This window comes from Folsomia candida, unplaced genomic scaffold (assembly GCF_002217175.1).
Source record: "Folsomia candida strain VU population unplaced genomic scaffold, ASM221717v1 Fcan01_Sc003, whole genome shotgun sequence".
NCBI classification, from domain to species: domain Eukaryota; kingdom Metazoa; phylum Arthropoda; class Collembola; order Entomobryomorpha; family Isotomidae; genus Folsomia; species Folsomia candida.
Window position 1 is genome coordinate 1,047,386 of NW_019091195.1, and position 19,613 is coordinate 1,066,998.

The window sequence follows — 19,613 nt, forward strand, 5'->3', positions numbered from 1 at the left end:
ACGTCTGTTGACAGTGTCAAGTCAATACCACCCCAAACCAGAAAAAATTTCCATTCCTCTTTCCATTGTTATTAAATATCTCCCGAATTTAGTAATGTTTTTTATTTCAGAGAAAACATAGTTGATGAGACCGGCTTGAGATCGACCACCTGATGAGCACGTAAGCCTTCGAGGGGTTGAATTGTCGTCAGAATTGCAAATCATAATCATAAATATTGAAATGAGAGGAGATATACGCTATTGTTGGCACGTTGCGAATTAAATGTATGTAAATCTTCCAGAGTATTTACTTCCCATGAAATGTTTCGAATCAATCCTTCCTTCTTATGAGCTTTTCATCACGTTTTAAAGAATGGACAATCTGGAGTGGGCTGGACGTCACTTGCAAATATTTTTGCTCAGTCATCCCTTCACGTAGCCAATTTTGTGATGAACACTAACTAAGGAAAGTATACAATGTACGTGCCATTTTTTGCGAGTTGTGTACCCAAGCACAATACATGGCTGTGAGGAATGATTAATGAGCTGGACACTGATAAATTGAATAAGAAATTGTAATAATGCTATCTCTTCGTGGGATCATTTGGTACACATTGGTAATGTAGGCGTAAGATGATGATGTGACGAGAGTTTACCAGGTAGAGAAGAAGATGTTGAAATTCTTGGTATTTACTTAAACAATTATAAATTAATAAAACCAAGTTCAAGTTTTATAATAAGAAATTATGAGTTATTTACATATTAACTTTTTATGCTCTTGTTAATAAAAATAAGTTGATGAATCAAAGTTTCACATCCACCGGGGCTGATTCAATAAAATTCCAATTTTGTCCCCCAATTCCACAAGTCACCCAGAACAAATTACCGACCCCAGAACTAGATAAATACATGTTTGCATCGTAGCATTTTTATCATGTAATTATAAATCTGTCTGATTTGTTGATAAATATGACTAATTACCCGTATGTGGTGAGACAAAGTCCGTTTCTGATGTTCATGACCATAAAAGAGTTTCCATCTCCGGACGGGCTGAGTAAGAGGTCTCTGTACACGGGATAGCAGGTTGATTGAAAATCATCAAATGTGATATCGTTCACAATGAACCCTTCCACTTGCACATTAGAATTGATTGAAACACCGCCAGCTAAACATGAAGCCATCCATCTTAGTACATAGGCAAATACCGAAATATAAAGTAGGTAAGTAATTTAGATGACTTGCTAAAATTATTCGGAGCGGAAACAATCCATTGATAATCTGGTGGATATGGGACATTTAAATCGTACGTGGGTTGAACCCGACTTAATCCTTGGCACACTTTGCCATTCCCAATTGGTTTTACTATCTTTAAAACAATATATCTGAGACAAACTTGTACAAAAAATGTACCCAATGTGCTCTAAAATTTAATTAATTACTCCTCCATCCATTGTGCTTCTGATCACGTAAACCTTGTCAGGGAACGGTAGTTGAAGATGAGTCGTTGTTGTAGTCATCAGTACGGTAATCAGCAGCGTCGTCAATATTTTTGAATGTCCCATTGTGAGAGATTAAAGGATATTTATATAGCTATGAAAAAATACGTAAAGATGCGTAAAGATATGCGAATGTGTGAATCAATGGATAATTTTGGACTGGATTAAATTGCCAAAGTTTGATGATGCTTTTAATAATTTTAATTTGTAATAATATCTGATAAGTTGTTAACATGAAACATAATCACGATACTGCATTTATCAGTAAATACTTAGCTTGGAATTTTTGTGACGATTGAATTTAAATTAGTTTATTCAAGTTATATTGAATGTGATATGTACATACCAGCATTCACTATGCACTTATGTATAGTTTGCTAATTTTGTACTATTGCGTTTCAATGAAAGCCCATTCTTGTTGCGCCAGATCTGCTCCACATTGATACCACAAGAGTGACCCAAGTTCCGACCTAGTTTTACATGAATTGGAGCAATATTGACCTGATGTGCCTTTATTTTTCTGTACAAGCACTCACCCATACGACGTAAGACAACGTCCCGTCTGCACACTTTGAATCATATACGAACCAGCGTTTTCAGTCGATATCAGGTTCAAATTTCTGTAAATTAGGTAGCAGTATGGGGGGAAGTCCTCAAACGAGAGGTTATTAATTGAATAGCCTGATTCTTGACGTTTCGAGAAAATGTTGATTCCCACCGCTAATAAGATTAGAGTACACAAATATATTAATCCTACTTTTCATATCTATGTAGTTGGTTAGGAATTTTACAGTAATTGTTTGGGGCCGATACAGTCCATTTGTATTGGTCTTCATAAGGTGGAATAAGTCGATAACCGCAAGTCAGAGCGCTAAGCTGTGTACACATTTCACCTGACCCACGAGGTTTGACAAACTAAATTAGTACGTACTTGTGTAAATTGAATTAATTTATGATTTGAAATTTTATGATTTTATGATAATCACACACCCCATTGTCGATTGTGTTTCGAATGGTGTACACCTTATCCGGAGAAGGAAATCCTTCTACAGCATAGCAATAAGCTACCAAGAGAAAGCCGAAAATTTTTACCAGCAGCTCCATTTAAACGAATTGAATGATGAATTTTTGTGATTTTGAACTCATGCATGCATGCGTAATTATTTAATAGTTATCCATATCATTTATGTTGATTTGAGAGGTGTGATATCGCGCTTATCATCATAGCATAACACAAACTCATCCTCATTCATAGAGGAAAATGAATATACATACATAACAGTGTATACAATATGCATACATGCGAATTTTGGTGAGTTGAATAAAATTGAGAACTAGATGCAATTTAATTTCACCCTAAAAGTCTAAAATGTCTAAAATGATGTCTAAAAGTACATTTATTAAACCCAGTATAAAAACCCTATATATAATGTAGTTTATGTGATTTATCATAGTATTTATATTTCGTAATGTGTATTGCAGTCTTATTACGGTGGATTTACATAGAGTTATTAACACGAGAGTAGTAAATCCATCGTGTAAAGAGATTTCAGCACCTGTTTTCCTCTTTTGCATCTCGGTTAGTTTTGATAATTTGAGCCCTTTTGAAATTTGCTTTACTTTATTTAATTAGTGTAATCTAATCACACGACGATGGAGGGAGAATGGTCTTCATTTTCCTTAACTCATGTAGAATATCCGAAAGGTATGCACATATTTAATCATATTCAGAGTGTTTATTTCAAATTTCTTACAAAAATATTTTTTGTTTGTCTACATATTTATCTAGGTTAATTCACCTAAAGTATAATTAATTTTCTATTATTTTTCTTCCAGGAGACATTTACGGCCTTGTTTTAGCAATACTTAGCCTTCTCCCCTTAGCCATTATTGTCGGTTTTATAACTTTGATATTCTTTAGAAGAGATTTACACACGGTATTAAAAAAATATAAACACCGATACAACTGGCACTTAAAAATTGCTAATGAATTTGTGAAATACAGATAACTTTCTTCGTCGGGCAACTAGGAAACGAAGTGTTGAACATGGTGCTCAAAAAGGTTAGGACAATGACGACAAATAAGAATGCAGTTTTTTCATGAAACAATGAACATGCATATATTTGCTATCAAATTGATTTAGGTTATCCGTGAACCTAGGCCGATGCGAAGGGAAGTAAATTATAACGAGTGGGGGTAATTATCTTTAAAACGAAATCACTACCGATTACCCAGTACTGCAATGGTTAAGATCAGGTTAATTTTTATTTTTGACTAATTCATAAAATCGGATTTATTCCAGGATGCCGTCCTCTCATTCTCAATTCGTCACTTTTTTCGCCCTCTATTCAGCTCTCTTCATTCTGTTCAGGTGTGCACATGAATAATACCCCATATTAATTGTTATATGAAAATGTTGGTGTTGATATACTTAATGTCGTTGCAGACTGCCAGCCACTAAATTAGGACATAAATTAGGGCTTATCACATTTCTAACGGGGATTGCTAGTGGCGTTATATACTCTCGGATTTATCTTATGTACCACACATTGAGTCAGGTGGGATGGGGGGCAGCCATCGGCGGTGCGGTTGCCCTCGTCTGGTTTCTCACGACCGTTTTCGTCTATGTTCCATTGTTTCCTTACATTTCTAATTTGTAAGTTATCATTTAGATGATACACATTATAATGATTATAAAATTGGTCTGAATAGTGTCTAATGAAATTATTTTATTTTTGTGTATTAGACGAATCTGTGAAATGCTGTTGATTAAGGATACCAGCTTAATTCCAAATATTTTGTGGTTTGAATATAAAAATGCAAGACTGGAAGCTCGTTCCAGAGTGAGAAAGGGGGCCAGCTCAAAACTACAGTGATCTTTAGAAAAGTACATATTAAAAAGAATTTTGACAATGTTGTTATAAGTTTTTAATTGACTATTTTCTCTGTAACAATCAGTATATATATTGGATATTTACTAAATGTAGGAATTTGCATATTTCATAGTTTGGATTTTATGAACTGTTACTTTGTTGGATTATGGGAGTTAAATAAAGTTACCAAATATTAAAATCGCGTATTTCGTGACATAGGTCGAGAACTGAACTAGTAGAAATTAATTGAGGTTATTTTTCCATCCAAATCTCTATTCAGCAAACATGCATTGTCAATTTTGTCCAATACAGTTCGTAATACATAGTGTAGTATTTATTTGTGATAAGCGCACTGCGCTATACCCGACTTTGAGTCATACATATATGCTTCTTATATGACATGCGTAATTTACTGATACTCGATACTAACTCGGACGATAATAGCAAACACGACAATCCAAATTAGATAAGAATTTCAGACCATCAGAACACAAATTTCCAACATCCACAAGAAATAAATACAATATTTTTAATTCTAAATAAAATAAAAACTGATTTCCAGAATGGTAAAGACTTGTTGCTTCGGTCAATGTACTGCCAAAACGGGAACTGGAATCATAGCCCTGCTGAACATTGTAATAATTCGGATTTTTTAGTTATTAATTCCAGACTGTATATTTCTTAAGATTAATTGAGATTTGAAAATATCTGGGTATTTGATCACTTTAGGTCGCAAGCATTCTAGAAATTGTCATATTTTCGGTTCTAGCAAATCATATGATTACCAACCCTGAAAATATTTCTGACGAACAATACCTAGGGTTTCAGAAATATGGTAACTCTTATATATGTTTAAGTATATATTTTAATATTTATTAGCTAAACATAATCCAATGATTTATATATTTACACGGCGAACTTATTTCTACAGGGGACTTGTACATTGCGTCTCAATTTGTTGGGATATTGCTTGCTTTGATTTATGGAATCCTGTCTGGAATACTTTTTGAAGGGTACAGAACGGTACGAAATCCAGCCAATCCAGAATATCGAGTTTATGATAATTACACATGGACTTGTATAATTAATATCGTGTATATGCTCACATATCAGGAAGACGCAAGCCTGTGCACCCCATGGCTGTACTGGAATTTTGTCTTCTTAACTCTGGCATCAATTGTCACAATTTGTGGCCTTGTCGCCGAATTTGTTATACTTGGCTACATGAAAATACTAATCCTAAATTTATCTGTGGCATTTATTATCCCAGTAAGTTTAGGAATTCAGACATATTGTACTCTCGTTGTACAACGATTCGTGAATGAGATAAGGGGCGGAAGATATTCTGTCTTGAGATCACAACCAGAACCAGAACGAGATATTATTGAGACGGACAATGATGTTGATGATGTGCAGACATCAACTGAACAAGAAGTATAATAATTACTTTATTAATAAAAACATTTATATCGTTATAAGTTCAAATCGTGGAAGTCCGTAAATGTCTATTGTAGAATTTGAACATATAATTTGTATCTGCATTATAGTAACTGTAAATTAAATACAAACATGTAAATTATTGTAAATATGTACATGTGTGTAGATTGAACAAATAGAAGAGAAAGTATCTCGTGAAATATCAGTCACTCTCACCCTTAAAAATGGGAAGAGATTAAAAATGGAAAGATTTTGACAACAAATTGTAATAATGTAAATGCAATGTATGTAATTAATTGTACGAATTATAATCTTAGGGAAATATGGGATAATGCTAGCATTAACTAGATACCACCGACATAACGAAAGAGAAAGAAGGTCCAGAACTGGTGTATACGTACGTATATAGTAATTAATTTTTACATAACGTTAAGAAGCGGAGTTTTTATTGAGCAAAAAACTAAATCAAACACTAGTTTCTTTAACTTATCTGAAATACATAATGAGGAAGTATAAATCATACAGGTCTCTTTGTTACTCTCGGAGCTTTTCCCAGAAATAAGTATCATCCGTAAAATTAGATTGCCCACAATTCAAAAAATGTAATTAGTTTGCACAAGCTTCCGGTAATGAGTACTTCAGTTTTGATCACTTCAGTTTTGATCATGATTCTCTTGGTCGGACTATTTAGAAACTGTAGCATTTACTAGTAGTCGAAGAGACAACAGGAGGGATGAGGTCCTCCGAACAAGCAGAACAACTTTTGCACCTAATAAGTAAACAACAAGTTCATCTATGGTAAAGATATCAACAGAAATTCTCGCTGTTCTAATTGCGCCGTAGTAAGATTCTACTAAAGATGAGTTAGTTATGGTGCTACCGTAAACTGAATTATTGAATGAACTACATATTTCAATTAGGACATTATTTATGTTTTGGTTTTCTAAATTTTTATATTTATTGTATAAAAAATATTTATTAATGCAATTAGCAATCAACATGTAAAATATTCTCTCAAACAGCAAGATTACATTTGGTTCAGATCACACATCCGTAAGATAAAAACACATTTCTTAATTGAGATTGACGATTCACAAACTTCAAAAACATACATCATTCGAATTATTTAAGCTGCAGGTGCTGGTGCTAATAACATAAGATTATCACAATCTTCCATTTTGTTGGGTTTATTCTTTGGGAGAGAAGAAATAATAAAAAGTCCACCCCTCAACTTTTTATAAGATGCGACTCGTTCATCCACAAAAGCTCTAATCTCACTTGCACACGATTCGTTGCTGAATTCTGGTTTCAGGACGACAAATGCTCGAGGGATCCTGTCATCGTTTCCATCATGAGGATTAGTTACACCCACGACGACAGCATCCTCCACTGCTGGATGTTTAAGAACGATCTCTTCAATTTCGGCGAGAGAAATTTGCCATAAGAGAGAGTTGGTGTCACAGAGTTTGAAGGCCTTTGAGAGGTAATCATCCACAGCTTTGATGGAGCAGGTCAAAGATTTTTCATTCTTAGTCTGAAAAGAATATTCAAAAAGTTAGTGGAACCGAGTAATTGAGCAAGATTGCAAATTCCGTGTTGTGATTATTAATACCTTTAATTCGAAATCCACATTGATTTTCTCCGACAATTCGATAGGATGAATCAGATCCGACTCGACAAAGAAATCAGCTTCTGGAATTTGGCACACCATTATTATTCTTTTGAGAATCTAGTTAGATTTCGAAATATTTTTCTTTAGTTATGGAAGTCACTCTTGTGAGGCAATACCCAAACTGACAAGTTGTAATTGGCAGGTCCAGATATTTATATGCAATGGTATAATAAATATGTACAGCAAAATGTTTGCATATCAAGTTATACGGTTCACAAAAGTTTCACTGGAAAATCCTTACATTCTGTGGGATATCCCATTCGTCACAAAACTAATCAGTGCTTAAACTTTGATTGACACTTGACTATTTTATTTCATCATTTGAAAGCCCGAATTGTACTTTGAGTACCAAAGTCACAATCAATTACTTGACACTTATTATTATAGCAATTTGAAGTGATCTCATTTGATTGTATGAATATATGTACATACGCATCGATGCATGTGATGTATTTAATTGAAGGTTTTCCCATTTTAGTTGCATGTAAATTTTAAATTAAACTGGCCAAATACAAAAAAAGATAATAATTTCAACTCTGATTACGGCATATGTAATTAATGATAGCACTACGTGCATAGCTAGCTGGGATCGAGTTCCAGTATAAATATGAATCATTTCAACAATTGAAAATCACTGCGAGTGCATGTGATACAATAATGTTTTACTTTAATTGAGATGTACATATATATTGTGTATAAAAGAAACTGATGACAGACAGGCACATGCAGCCCGACAAGAAATGCTACATAGATGCATTTTCAAATATTCATTCACAAATTTTCATGTTTTTTTTTACTAATCGATGCACACCAATATCGGTCCAAAACATGTATAAATACGTTGATTCTGCATTGCATAAGAAGACGAGTAGACAGACATACAGATTTGTTATGCTTTCATAAAAACAGAAAGTAATTTGCACAAGAAACACGGAAATCTTTATTGTTTGTAACAAATTATAAATGAAAAAAGACAAATCATCATATGAGGTCGTAGATACCTGGCATGAACACTTAAATTAAGTAAGCATTTGTTTAAGCCATGTACAAATCTATCGTAACCAAGTCTATCGTAATCGCTAAACCCAAGCACCCAAGCCAATAATTGTTTTAAAAAACTGTTGTAATCCGTAAACTGTGCAACTTTTTGTTTGAAATCCCAACATGAACACGGGATTTGTAACCAAAGCACAAGTCTTTATCTTCTTGAGCTGAAGGGATCTTAACAAGTCTCTTCTCTGTCACATTGTGTTTTTCTTTGCCAATTTATTGTACTCATTCAACAAAATTATCCATTATTTTGATGTTGCTCTGAATTTTATAGATAATACAATTACGCGTTTATATGTATGTTGCTTATGTGCATGATCAAGTCCTTTGCTTAGATTTCTACGAATACTAATGTAGTTGAAAAATGGATGAATCGGGCTCCAAATGTGTGTCATGTCCAATTTTTCTCTTACATATCCGGTAAATCAGTGAGACAAAATGGTATAAATAATTTACACATGTCACCCATAATATCATTCGACTTTAAAGCTTTCTTGTGCATGTAGACTGGCTTAATTGCTCCGTAATAATAATGAGGTCTATAATTTACAAAGTGGTGAGTAATCAAACACAACTTTTTTCTATATGAGTCGAAGGTGGAGGGGGGTGTGTATTTAGCAATTTTGCGATTTAAAATGTAAGACATTTGTTTATTTAGTTGAACTGGTTGGTTCTCGCGACCATGTTAATTTCTCTGGCGTCTGCATCCTCCCCGACGTCAACGCCATCAGCAGCATCGACAACAGCTTTGGATAACTTACTCCGAGTTAAGAGAGGAGGTGGTGGATATCCGGGCGCAGGAGGAGGGGCTGCAGGTCCAGTCTATATTTGTGGTTACATTGGAGGCAAAGAAGGTACGAAACCTGAAGAGATGCAATCTCATTATACACATTTAGACACTCGAAAAGTCTGTTCTTAATATGAATTTGTTTTGAAACTGTGTAGGTGGTGGGGGCCATGGTGGTGGATACGGGAAATGAGAAGATAACCTACTGCAATATTCGATCTTATCTGCACCTGTCACAAAAGAAACTAACAAAAGGGAATTCAAATTGTCTTCTGTAAACCTAAACACAGGTTTCATGAATAATTTAATTTGGTACACACATTTGGAAATATTGAAGTTATTTAACAGATTTTCCAAAATTATGAAAAAACAAAATTGAACGAAATTGAACGAAGAATCAGATTAGATGTTATTTAAAAAGTCAAGAAAAAAATGTATACAAATTTTTGCACAAGTCAAGTCAAAATGTAAATTAATAATAAAAATGCAATGTCAAACCGAAAATTTGCTCTGAATCTACATATTCGCAAGTATTTGCTATTAATGGACAAATGCATGACAGTTTTTAAGTGGGTATATACTTATGTACATATTTAGTACGAAAGTATTTAGTACGATAGTATGATGCATATGAATAATGAATGTACGATCTCTATCCCAAATTGCATGAAGCAAAATCACATCTTGTTCCGGTTTTTGTAGCTCCAACCGACTGGATTGAGCCGGCCGTGTGCAAATGTGCATACAAGTTTAAGTGTTACATTTATTTAGTTAATTGTGGTTGACCTTCACAATATTTGGACAACTCTTGATGAAAACTTGATTTGATTTCATGTGATATTACCACAATTGACAATTTTAATATGGCTGGAACAAAGATTGGTAATTTAATTAAAATTCTTTAAAAGTTTATCCATGTGTCATTTGACAGTTTATTTTTTGTGAAATATCGTAAATTAGGATGGATTGGGTGTGGTGTAATGGGAAGGTGGATGCTCCAACACTGTATGGATGCAGGTTATCCTGCTTTCGTTTATAGGTAAGACTTTTGTTGTTAAATAATTTGTAATCAACAATTTGAGTTATTTAATTTGACTAATTTAATTTAAATAATTTCAGTCGAACGGCTAGCAAATGCCAACCTTTGGTGGACAGAGGTATGTTCCATGGAACTACAATAAAAAAATCATTTTAATACATATGTTGTTTTATTCCAGGTGCAATTTTATGCAAATCCCCAGCAGAAGTTGCGAAAAATGCGGACGCAATTTTTACCATTGTCGGTTACCCAAAGGATGTGGAAGAAGTTATTTTAGGACATGATGGAGTAATTTCAGGTACAGTTTTACATATTCAATAATATTCATGTGCATTATTTGTTAGTATTTGCAATATGTGATCTCTGTTTTATCAGGTCTCAAGTCAAGGACTTCTTCGAAAGGATCTGTCGTTGTGGATATGACCACAAGCCGACCTGATTTGGCACAAAGGATTGCAGAAGAGTTGGAGGCAGTGGGATGTCATGGGCTAGATGCTCCTGTTTCTGGTGGTGACGTTGGTGCCAAGGAGGGCCGTTTAGCCATAATGGTTGGAGGGGGACAATCAGGCTTTGATAAAGTCAAGGACATTCTAAAATGCATGGGAAATCCGGAGAAGGGTGGCAAAGTAGAGCTTCTGGGCCCACCAGGTTCTGGACAACATACAAAAATGACGAACCAAATCCTCATCGCGACAAATATGATTGGCGTTGTAGAAGGTTGGCATTAATAATGAAATTACTAAAATGTTTTAGTCATGGACCAATATTTGATCGCATATTCTGATTTGACTCGAATAGCTCTCTTATACGCCCAAAAAGCTGGACTTGATGTAGAGAAAACGATCCAAGTCGTTGCATCGGGTGCTGCCGGAAGTTGGAGTTTATCAAATTATGGACCTCGAATGATTAAAAGAAATTTTGACCCAGGATTTTATGTCGAGCATTTTGTCAAGGTGGGTAACTGTTATTTTTGGTATTTGATTTTTTGTGAAATGCTATATCATTTAATATTTGTTTTTAGGACATGGAAATTGCTTTGGATGAAGCTAGAAGAATGAACCTTTCTCTGCCTGGATTGGCATTGGCGCATCAGCTTTACGTGGCTTTGAAAGCGCAAGGGGACTCGAAAAAAGGGACGCATGCTCTTTTGTTAGCGTTAGAGAGACTTAATGGAGTTGCTAATTAGAAGTCGGCTAGGACTATAATTAAACTTTTAGTCACAAAGAACAATAAACAGGACATTATATTTTTAATTACGAAATTACAAGTATCCTAATAAATTTCTTTCAAAATCGTTCTATGTAACCATGACGGTCAGCCTATGGACACCTGCAAACTGTTTCTTGTCTGACCACCCGATCCGATTCGGCTTATAAAATTTTCGATTTTGTCAGCATAACCATTACACAATTCTAAATTTATTGTAGAATTCAATATCTCTACCCAAATGCCATATAAGGAGCTTAACAATAATGTCAAAATTAGCAAAGCCCAAACCCACTATCCTATTCATTCTAAAGGAGGAGGTACATTGAAAAAGTCGAGACCAAGAACACCGCTTTACTGTACCGCAGAACCAGGGACGAAGGAATGGAGAGAGTATCAAGCTGGAAGACTGGAATCCATCAAAAATCTAAAAGCTCGGAAGCACTTTATGAAAGAAAATGCAAGCTTAATCAACCAAGTGAGTGAAAGTATTTAGTTGGATAGATACATATAATATTTATTTAAAACCTAACAGACTTTTCCACTTAAAATATATGTAGATTCGTCTCCTCGCCCGAAATAGTAAAAGCGATACAGATGCAGCAAAGCAAGAAGAAATTTTTTCAGAGGTCGATGCAAATGGGAACCAATATGATGTCAATGATGATAATTTCAAGCGAGAGCGTACCCTTCCAAGTCGTGGAAGATCGACGGTAAAAAAAGGAATACTGAAGAAATCCCTTTCATCGTCATCAATATCTATCAATTCGATCCGTCAAAGGGATCAGTCCAGCCAATTACGATGGAAGGAGCCCGTCATTCAGACTCCACCTATAAACCTACACATAAATTTTACAGGGAAGCGAAGTGGGTCTGTTAAAAAATCGTTTGAACGATTTCCTAAACTTATGTCAGCTACATCAGTATCTTCAAAAGGAAGAATTACTACTTCCGGAAAATTTAGCAAATCGAAAGAAACTCGAAATGGGGGTGGGGTTTCCAAAACTAATAAACAAGCAGGCATTGCAAGAGACAACAAAGGCTCAAAGTCTAAGCTGAAACCCAGCAAAGCTTCATCTTTCACCATTGTAAACCCCACCGGAAGTAAGACCGTAAATGCTGTGAGACGAGAAAGTCAAGTCAAGACGACATATGTGCGTGGTTTTGGCCATAAAAGAATGTAAGCGATCGACTCCGAGTTGAAAATTTTTTTTTTGTGTGAATCCTAGTTCCATGTTTATAATTTCAGTGTGAGTCCGTCCCCCGTCGGAAACAAAGTAAAGGTTCGCCCAAGTACTAGCCAAGTTTTATCTAAATGGTCCGCACAAAATCAGGCGGCTAAAACTGCCTCAGATGCGAAACCTCCACAAAGCACTCGCACTATTAGCAATGCTAGAAGGTAACAATGAGTAAAATGTATTGAATCACTATTACGAGTAAGTTTTGAAAAATTACGATCTGCAGGAATTTAAATGTCCTCGATCATTCAAGTTCTAACGGAAACGCCATTATTGGAAATCATGACCAAGCTGCCAGTTCATTAAGTGATTTTATCACCAGAGCAAAACTTTGTGGGAATCTACCTGCATTTCCAGATCTGAAAATTTGTAACGTGCTACCAGGAACAGCGGATTGGGACAACTACTGGGATAACTTCAATGGTCAGGTTGCACAGTACAACAAGTCCATGGATAAGTATACAAGAGGAATGTCAGAATTTTCCCAAGAATTGGAAGCATTCTCTCGAAAATTGAAACGTAGTACGTTAGATGACTTGGTATTTCAGGCTCAGTATGAATCTACATGCATGAACTTCCTATACTTTTATATTTCAAATTGCAACCATAATAATTTCTGGCGTGTTGATTCATTAGACTTGGAATGCTCCCTGGTGAAAAGAAACCTCCAATGCTTCGTCAATTACTCACCCTACCTCTCACACTTGTGGGACCATACGTGATCAAACGGGATATCAAAAGTAAAGGGGTTTCTTCACCGACCGTTGTCCACTTGACTTCTTTTGATCATCAAAGTTTCCGAATGGAAATTAGTCTCGTTGCACTTCAAGGCAAGGATGACGAAGGTCCGAATAGTTCCACGTCGTTAGGAGGACTCGTTGAGTATAAGCCCCTAGTTCCAAATGAAACGTACTTTGTGAATGCAGATTCCAAATATAACATGCTGCTCGTGAGAATTGAACTTTCTCCGAAAACCACTCCAGAGGGTTCAGTGGTGACGTATAAAGAAGAAATACAGATTGCTGTTCCTCCAGAGAAAAATGTCTTTGCTGACTTGCAGGTATCTTCATCTCTTCAAAATAGTGGAAAGATTATAATCAATGGAAAATAGTAGAACATTCTTTAAAAAAATCAAAATTCTTAGTGATTTCAAATAACTTCAAAAGCGATGAAACATGAATTTGTACAAGCACAGATATAATATAATCAGACTATTTCTTAAACAATTCAATCCATGCTTTACATATCATTTACGAAATCATGTTGGCCAAATCGACGGTAGCGGTTAACATGCACTGAAATTAAAATATTTGACCTTCGAGTTATAATTAAAATTAGAATTTCAAAGCATGACAGAATTTCCCAAACGAAAGTCGTTTATCATCCCAGTTCATTAATTTCATTGTTCATTTGTTTTACTGATTGAGTATATCGTCCAATCGTTTGTTTCGTGGTCAAGAGTACATGGTTAAATTTAATTAATCTCCGACCTTTCATTTAGTCAACTATAAATATATTTCATATACTGAACGACTTGACCATTTCCGCTAGGGCAGTGTGTGCATTTGTAAATAGGACTAGAAAGATCTGGATGAAAAAATTCCAATTTAAATACCCTGAATAATATATTTTGATACATAATCTTAAGATCAAATTAAACAAATGAGCAAAAACTGTAACTTTACTCGATACTTCAACCTAAGTAGTTATACATAAGGGATCTATGCAGCTATTTTAGATAGCTTCTCACGTGAGTAGGTTTTTTGATGCTTAAATAGATTAAAATGTTAAATAAATAATGACTGTGTGTCTACCTTTATCGCCCAAACTGAAATTAAACTTGACAATAAAAGATTATCGACGAAACAAAATTGTATATCGAACAAATTAAATTTTACAGAGTGAGCTCAGAAATAGTGCTTCAACAAAACTTGAAGGAATGCATCTAACAAATAAGCTATCCAAAATGTATGTAACTCAAATTGTCAGTAATTTAAAACAAAAAATTGTAGTTACCTCGCCCAAGAGCATCCTGAGTCCTGTCACTTTTACGAATATTATTGTGTCCTTACGATGGGGAACATTCTGGGGAGGAATACCGTATGAGTACCACCAGACGAGGAAACGCTTAACAATCACCAAAAGAGCTGTTCGTATTTGGACAATTTTTACCATTGCTCAAGTTATAAATTTTTTATACTTTGCTGGGGTCGTTATTTATCTTATTTATTCAAAAATTTGGGATGTCAATCAAGCCGAGGAAAAGAAAACTACATCTTTCGATATTGCCTTCTCATTCATTGTAAGTCTATATATTTTTATTTTATCTATAAAAATCTTATGTAACTTATACCTACAGCTTTTACTCCACAGTTAGCAATGATTTTGTGGTTTATGTAATAAAATATTAAGAATATTTAAAGGTGACAATGATGACGATGGCACTTCTCGTCGCTGCCTTGAATATTGGAGCATTCCAGAGGAACGAGTACCGCATATTTGTCAACTACTGTTTACAGTACTGTATATATCTGAAAGGTGAGTTTGAGAAGTGATAACAATTGTATGTATTATACAATTTGAAATTTTCTGGTTTAGAGACTTACACTAATAAATTGGGAGCCAAGTGGCGGAACGGATGCGAGGAGTTTATGACAATGTGGCAAATTTTAATGACGGTTTTCCCGTATTCTATAATCCTGCATATTGTGCAACATCCAGAACACCCGATTTATATGATATCCCTTGTACCTAGCGACTCTATACTTTATTGCGTGTCGTACATTTGCTACTGCACAGGTAGACTATTACTACAACTTTCAGGATCGGCTACAGTGATTGCAATATTTTACCCCATCATTGGATTTGTATTCGCTTATCTGAATCTTCTCCATGAAATTAAGTGAGTAGCACAATTTCCACATGCTCAATAGCCCAGTAGAGTTATTTAATGTATTATTTTTCAGACCGAGTCGAAGAGTGTACCGTACGAAACCCTCGTTCCGTACACCTAGTGTCATTTGCATAACTGTTAGAACAATGCAGCTCTTGGCGAATCAAGTAAATAGGATTGAGACGCAAATTATTATGGGGGAACAGACCTTGCTCACGTGGACAGGGACGATATGTGCTATTTCCGCTATCCATTTTTGGGACAGACTGACGTTTACTGGAAGATGGATTTTGGTCCTGACCGGGATGAGCACGGTCGGGATTTGGTTAGTTCTTATTTTTTGCAATACCGATAATTAGATATTTATGCGTTAGGGTAACCTACATATTTGTGGGTTTGCAGGACGACAATCTTGACTGTTGCAGCATACGTTTACACGAGCTCGGAAAAAGCATTCAACAGTTGGAGGAATTTTAGCTGGACACGTTTTGAAAAGAAGCAAATGAGAATATATAGGAAATCGGTTCGACCAATTCAATTAGAGTTTGGCGGATTTTATTACATAAGACCCAAGAAAGTGCTTAGTTTTTGGAACACTTTTGTTTGGCTAACGGTACGAGGGTTACTCACATTTCCGGATGGTAAACACAACAATCTGGCACAGTTTTAATTATAGTAGTGCATGTATTTTAAGGGATATATAAATATTATCTATGTAATCACAACCAGCGATTTTTATTTTGAAATTAAACTGGTGAAGGGTACTTATATTGGCCATATTTACATTCATGGCAAAAATTTCATGGAATACAAGCGAAGGTAACCTCATTAAATTTTAAATATGGTAAAATTATAATAGCTTGCATTATAACTTAAATGTCTCAGAGAACAATTCCAAGAAAAGATATGCACCATGTTACCCAATATATCACAAATTTGAACGAGATTCAACCAAAAAACATCGGGATATTATAAATACATTAATGCTGGAATCGCTGATGAATGCTTAGGATTAGTGAGATTAATCTCTCCAGTGTTGCGTCACAGTTTTTATTTGTGTGTAGAACTCCATGCCCTGAACAGATTCAATATCAATGAAATTGCACAAAAATTGTATATTATTATTGTATTAATATTTGTTTGCGTCAACTTACGGCTTTTCCCGTGAAATTTAAGTCACCTAGAAAACTGCCCCTTGATCCGGTAAACGAAAACATTGGTAAAGGAATTGGAACAGGGACATTTACGCCAATTTGTCCTACATCAACTTCATGTGTAAATTTTCTAGCAGCCGACCCACTCTTTGTGAATATTACTGTCCCATTTCCATAAGGATTGGAGTTTATAACTTTAATGGCTTCATCCAACGTGTCAACGGTCATTACTTCAATAACTGGGCCAAATAACTCCTTCTTATAGCAGGTCATATTTGGCTGAAAGAGCATAAAACAGGTTATGAGCATTAAGACGCCTTCTGATATGGCACGATGTTTACATACCTTGACACCAGTGAGAATGGTGGGTCCGATGAAATTACCCTTTTCATAGCCTGGAACAACTGGATTTCTTCCATCCAGAACAATTTTAGCACCTTCGTCGATTCCTGATTGCACCAATTTGCAAATTCTTTCCTTCGATTCGGGTGATACGACAGGCCCGAGTTGAGCATCGGTTTCATGACCTACATACATTATGAACAAATTCAAAATATTTTAGTAATTATAACTCGATATACATACACAAATATTAACTCAGTTAACTCACCAGCATTAACCTTAATTTTCTTGGAAAGTTCCACTAATTCAGGAATCCTGTTTTTAGCTTCGCCAACAAAAATAGCGACACAGAGTGTCATGCATTTCTGCCCTGCCATTCCAAATCCAGCACCTACGAGTTGACCTATGGATTTCTCATCTGCATCCGGCATTATGACTCCGTGACATTTTGCTCCCATATTGCTTTGAACGCGTTTTCCATTTTTGCAGCCACGTTCGTATACATATTTTCCCTAAATTCAGTTAAAACATGCTGATCAGAGAATGGCATAATGGGAAAACTGATAATGCAAAAAAATACCCCTGCATCTGATCCAACAAAACTAAGTGCCTTCACATCTGGATGGTCACAAAGGAACGTAACTGGTTCAAATGTACCATGAATCACATTAACTACTCCGTTTGGAAGGCCAGCTTCCTGCAACATTTCCATGAGCATCATCACTGCTCCAGGGTCGCGCTCTGAGGGTTTTAAAATAAACGTATTTCCACACACAATTGACATCGGAATCATCTAATGACAAGATAAAACCCCAAAAAGCATGAGAACCTTATCATGAAATGTATACATCAAATAATTTTATACCCAAAGCGGGATCATAGTAGGAAAATTGAAGGCTGATATTCCAGCGCAAACCCCCAACGGGGCTCGGAACGAAAATGCATCCATATCCTTTGCAATGCCAGCCAAGGACTCTCCCATACCAAGTGTCGTGATGCTGCAGGCATGTTCAACAATTTCTGAAACATTGTACATATTTTTTGTAAAGTCAAAGGATGGTCTTTATTTCCCGATTTAAATAAATTACTCACGTAATGCTCGAAAAACTTCTTTATCCGCATTTCCCCAAGTTTTACCCTCTTCTTCAGTAATTTTTGCAGCCAGTGGTTTCTGCATGAAAAATATACATCTGTATGTTACGTACGTTTTTTTCTAACTAGAAATACTTTCATGTTATCTCTAAGCTAAATATATTTATGTATACCATAAATCGAAGTCTTACCAAATTCTTCTTCATAATCTCTCTAAAGTTGAAAATGACTTGCTGTCTGGCCATTATGGACGTATGTGACCAGGTTTTAAATGCATCCTTTGCAGATTGTACTGCTTCTTGCATTTCAGATCTGCGATAGTAATGTTACCATTAATTTAGTACTTGTACAAAATCAGAAGTTCACAGACGGATTCTACTGTCACCTTGTAGATTTTGGAACTTTCGAAATTACTTCATTTGTCGCAGGGTTTCGGAGTTCCACCCAATCGGAAGTTTTCGACTCTACAAATTTCCCATTGATAAATAGCTTGGTGGTCGGGACGGAGGAAGTGGAGGCATAGCGGGTGAGAATTTGTCGAAACTTTAAATCCACCAGCTTGCTATTCTGCACATAAAGAAATGCATATTGTGATCAACTACTGTTTATTCAAAATTAATATGCAGTAAAAATTCTGAAAGGTTATTTGGCGCATGATCGGTTTCCATTGATTGGTTTTATTTATATTTTCCAAATTTCACATGATTTTCATGAAAGTAGAAAAAATGTGCATAATTAAATCGTTGTCAGTGTCAACCAGCAACTTCGGCCATTTCACCGTTTAAAAAATTTTGAGGACTTTATATACTGCATATTAATTTTGAACGAACAGTAATAAGTAAGTATTTTACAAAAATGATTCCTCTTTTAATTTGTCCTTACCATAATTTTAGTGAGTTGTGAATTCATTATGAATTTTGCGTATTTCAGTTATTGTTTTATTGTTCCGGTAGCACTGACAGTTTGTGAATAAAGTTATTACACGTCAAACGCAATGGTTTTTATAAGGTTTCTTAAATTTTAAACGGTTTGCTGTTTTGTTAGCATATGTAAATATGAAATGAACAACAATTCGTTATCTGACAAATGCTTTTTCTGCATGGATTTAGCCAGTTATTTTGTTGCTACTTGTTGACGTATAACATAAAAAATGACATCAGTGTGTCCTGGTTATGCAGTAGCATGTGAGAGAATGTTCTTTAAGCATGATTTTGTAGCATGGACTGTACTTACGTAAAATGCATTTGCATCTGTATCTGTACATATATGTAATATGAGCTTTGTGTGTACATGTGAGCTTGGGCACGTATCCAATTCTAGAAAATGGTTCAATAACAACTTTACGTGTTGAGGT

At 35.3% G+C, this 19,613-nt stretch overlaps 8 protein-coding genes and 1 long non-coding RNA gene across 12 annotated transcripts; 5 read left to right on the forward strand and 4 right to left on the reverse strand.

Annotated features, from left to right (window-relative positions):
- Positions 1–639: 639 nt before the first annotated feature.
- LOC118434854 lies at positions 640–1,143 on the reverse strand. Its single transcript, XR_004834303.1, has 2 exons — positions 961–1,143; positions 640–876 (listed from the first exon to the last, which is right to left on the reverse strand). It is a non-coding gene; the product is annotated as an uncharacterized LOC118434854 (long non-coding RNA).
- Positions 1,144–1,770: 627 nt separating this feature from the next.
- On the reverse strand, positions 1,771–2,606 carry LOC110847750. The gene is made up of 4 exons (XM_022094745.2): positions 2,466–2,606; positions 2,267–2,390; positions 2,012–2,195; positions 1,771–1,945 (listed from the first exon to the last, which is right to left on the reverse strand). The coding sequence occupies exons 1-4, from the start codon at positions 2,577–2,579 to the stop codon at positions 1,864–1,866; spliced, it is 504 nt and encodes a 167-aa protein (XP_021950437.1). The 5' UTR covers positions 2,580–2,606; the 3' UTR covers positions 1,771–1,863.
- Positions 2,607–2,935: 329 nt separating this feature from the next.
- LOC110847183 (dolichyldiphosphatase 1) lies at positions 2,936–4,553 on the forward strand. Its single transcript, XM_022094062.2, has 7 exons — positions 2,936–3,180; positions 3,312–3,412; positions 3,481–3,537; positions 3,620–3,672; positions 3,779–3,847; positions 3,923–4,132; positions 4,223–4,553. The coding sequence occupies exons 1-7, from the start codon at positions 3,129–3,131 to the stop codon at positions 4,350–4,352; spliced, it is 672 nt and encodes a 223-aa protein (XP_021949754.1). The 5' UTR covers positions 2,936–3,128; the 3' UTR covers positions 4,353–4,553.
- A 162-nt stretch (positions 4,554–4,715) lies between these two features.
- Positions 4,716–6,303, forward strand: LOC110846491. The gene is made up of 4 exons (XM_022093261.2): positions 4,716–4,984; positions 5,079–5,184; positions 5,281–5,372; positions 5,463–6,303. The coding sequence occupies exons 1-4, from the start codon at positions 4,913–4,915 to the stop codon at positions 5,787–5,789; spliced, it is 597 nt and encodes a 198-aa protein (XP_021948953.1). The 5' UTR covers positions 4,716–4,912; the 3' UTR covers positions 5,790–6,303.
- On the reverse strand, positions 5,904–7,765 carry LOC110846492 (probable 4-coumarate--CoA ligase 3). The gene is made up of 2 exons (XM_022093262.2): positions 7,399–7,765; positions 5,904–7,320 (listed from the first exon to the last, which is right to left on the reverse strand). The coding sequence occupies exons 1-2, from the start codon at positions 7,495–7,497 to the stop codon at positions 6,913–6,915; spliced, it is 507 nt and encodes a 168-aa protein (XP_021948954.1). The 5' UTR covers positions 7,498–7,765; the 3' UTR covers positions 5,904–6,912.
- Positions 7,766–8,918: 1,153 nt separating this feature from the next.
- On the forward strand, positions 8,919–9,799 carry LOC110847639 (keratin, type II cytoskeletal 1). Its single transcript, XM_022094619.2, has 3 exons — positions 8,919–9,064; positions 9,167–9,362; positions 9,454–9,799. The coding sequence occupies exons 1-3, from the start codon at positions 9,041–9,043 to the stop codon at positions 9,486–9,488; spliced, it is 255 nt and encodes an 84-aa protein (XP_021950311.1). The 5' UTR covers positions 8,919–9,040; the 3' UTR covers positions 9,489–9,799.
- A 203-nt stretch (positions 9,800–10,002) lies between these two features.
- LOC110846162 (probable 3-hydroxyisobutyrate dehydrogenase-like 1, mitochondrial) lies at positions 10,003–11,639 on the forward strand. The gene is made up of 7 exons (XM_022092809.2): positions 10,003–10,177; positions 10,256–10,334; positions 10,415–10,452; positions 10,513–10,632; positions 10,710–11,051; positions 11,133–11,287; positions 11,356–11,639. Exons 1-7 carry the CDS (start codon positions 10,159–10,161, stop codon positions 11,518–11,520), a joined length of 918 nt encoding a protein of 305 aa, XP_021948501.1. The 5' UTR covers positions 10,003–10,158; the 3' UTR covers positions 11,521–11,639.
- Positions 11,640–11,745: 106 nt separating this feature from the next.
- Positions 11,746–16,434, forward strand: LOC110845606. 4 transcript variants are annotated; one of them, XM_035849211.1, is made up of 11 exons: positions 11,746–12,018; positions 12,101–12,720; positions 12,790–12,939; positions 13,005–13,331; positions 13,415–13,838; positions 14,791–14,927; positions 15,034–15,080; positions 15,202–15,316; positions 15,377–15,680; positions 15,745–15,996; positions 16,074–16,434. In XM_035849211.1, the coding sequence occupies exons 1-6, from the start codon at positions 11,782–11,784 to the stop codon at positions 14,812–14,814; spliced, it is 1,782 nt and encodes a 593-aa protein (XP_035705104.1). In that variant the 5' UTR covers positions 11,746–11,781; the 3' UTR covers positions 14,815–14,927; positions 15,034–15,080; positions 15,202–15,316; positions 15,377–15,680; positions 15,745–15,996; positions 16,074–16,434. The 4 variants fall into 4 exon arrangements, with proteins under 4 accessions (XP_035705104.1, XP_035705103.1, XP_035705105.1 ...); XM_035849210.1 differs by having other exon boundaries at positions 14,791–15,080; XM_035849212.1 differs by lacking the exons at positions 14,791–14,927; positions 15,034–15,080; positions 15,202–15,316; ... (1 more) ...; positions 15,745–15,996; positions 16,074–16,434 and having other exon boundaries at positions 13,415–13,623; positions 13,705–14,649.
- LOC110845859 (probable methylmalonate-semialdehyde dehydrogenase [acylating], mitochondrial) lies at positions 16,205–19,449 on the reverse strand. The gene is made up of 10 exons (XM_022092384.2): positions 19,142–19,449; positions 18,645–18,826; positions 18,451–18,571; positions 18,260–18,338; positions 18,033–18,187; positions 17,748–17,960; positions 17,436–17,679; positions 17,171–17,352; positions 16,826–17,104; positions 16,205–16,746 (listed from the first exon to the last, which is right to left on the reverse strand). Exons 1-10 carry the CDS (start codon positions 19,166–19,168, stop codon positions 16,693–16,695), a joined length of 1,536 nt encoding a protein of 511 aa, XP_021948076.1. The 5' UTR covers positions 19,169–19,449; the 3' UTR covers positions 16,205–16,692.
- Between the last annotated feature and the right edge of the window lie 164 nt (positions 19,450–19,613).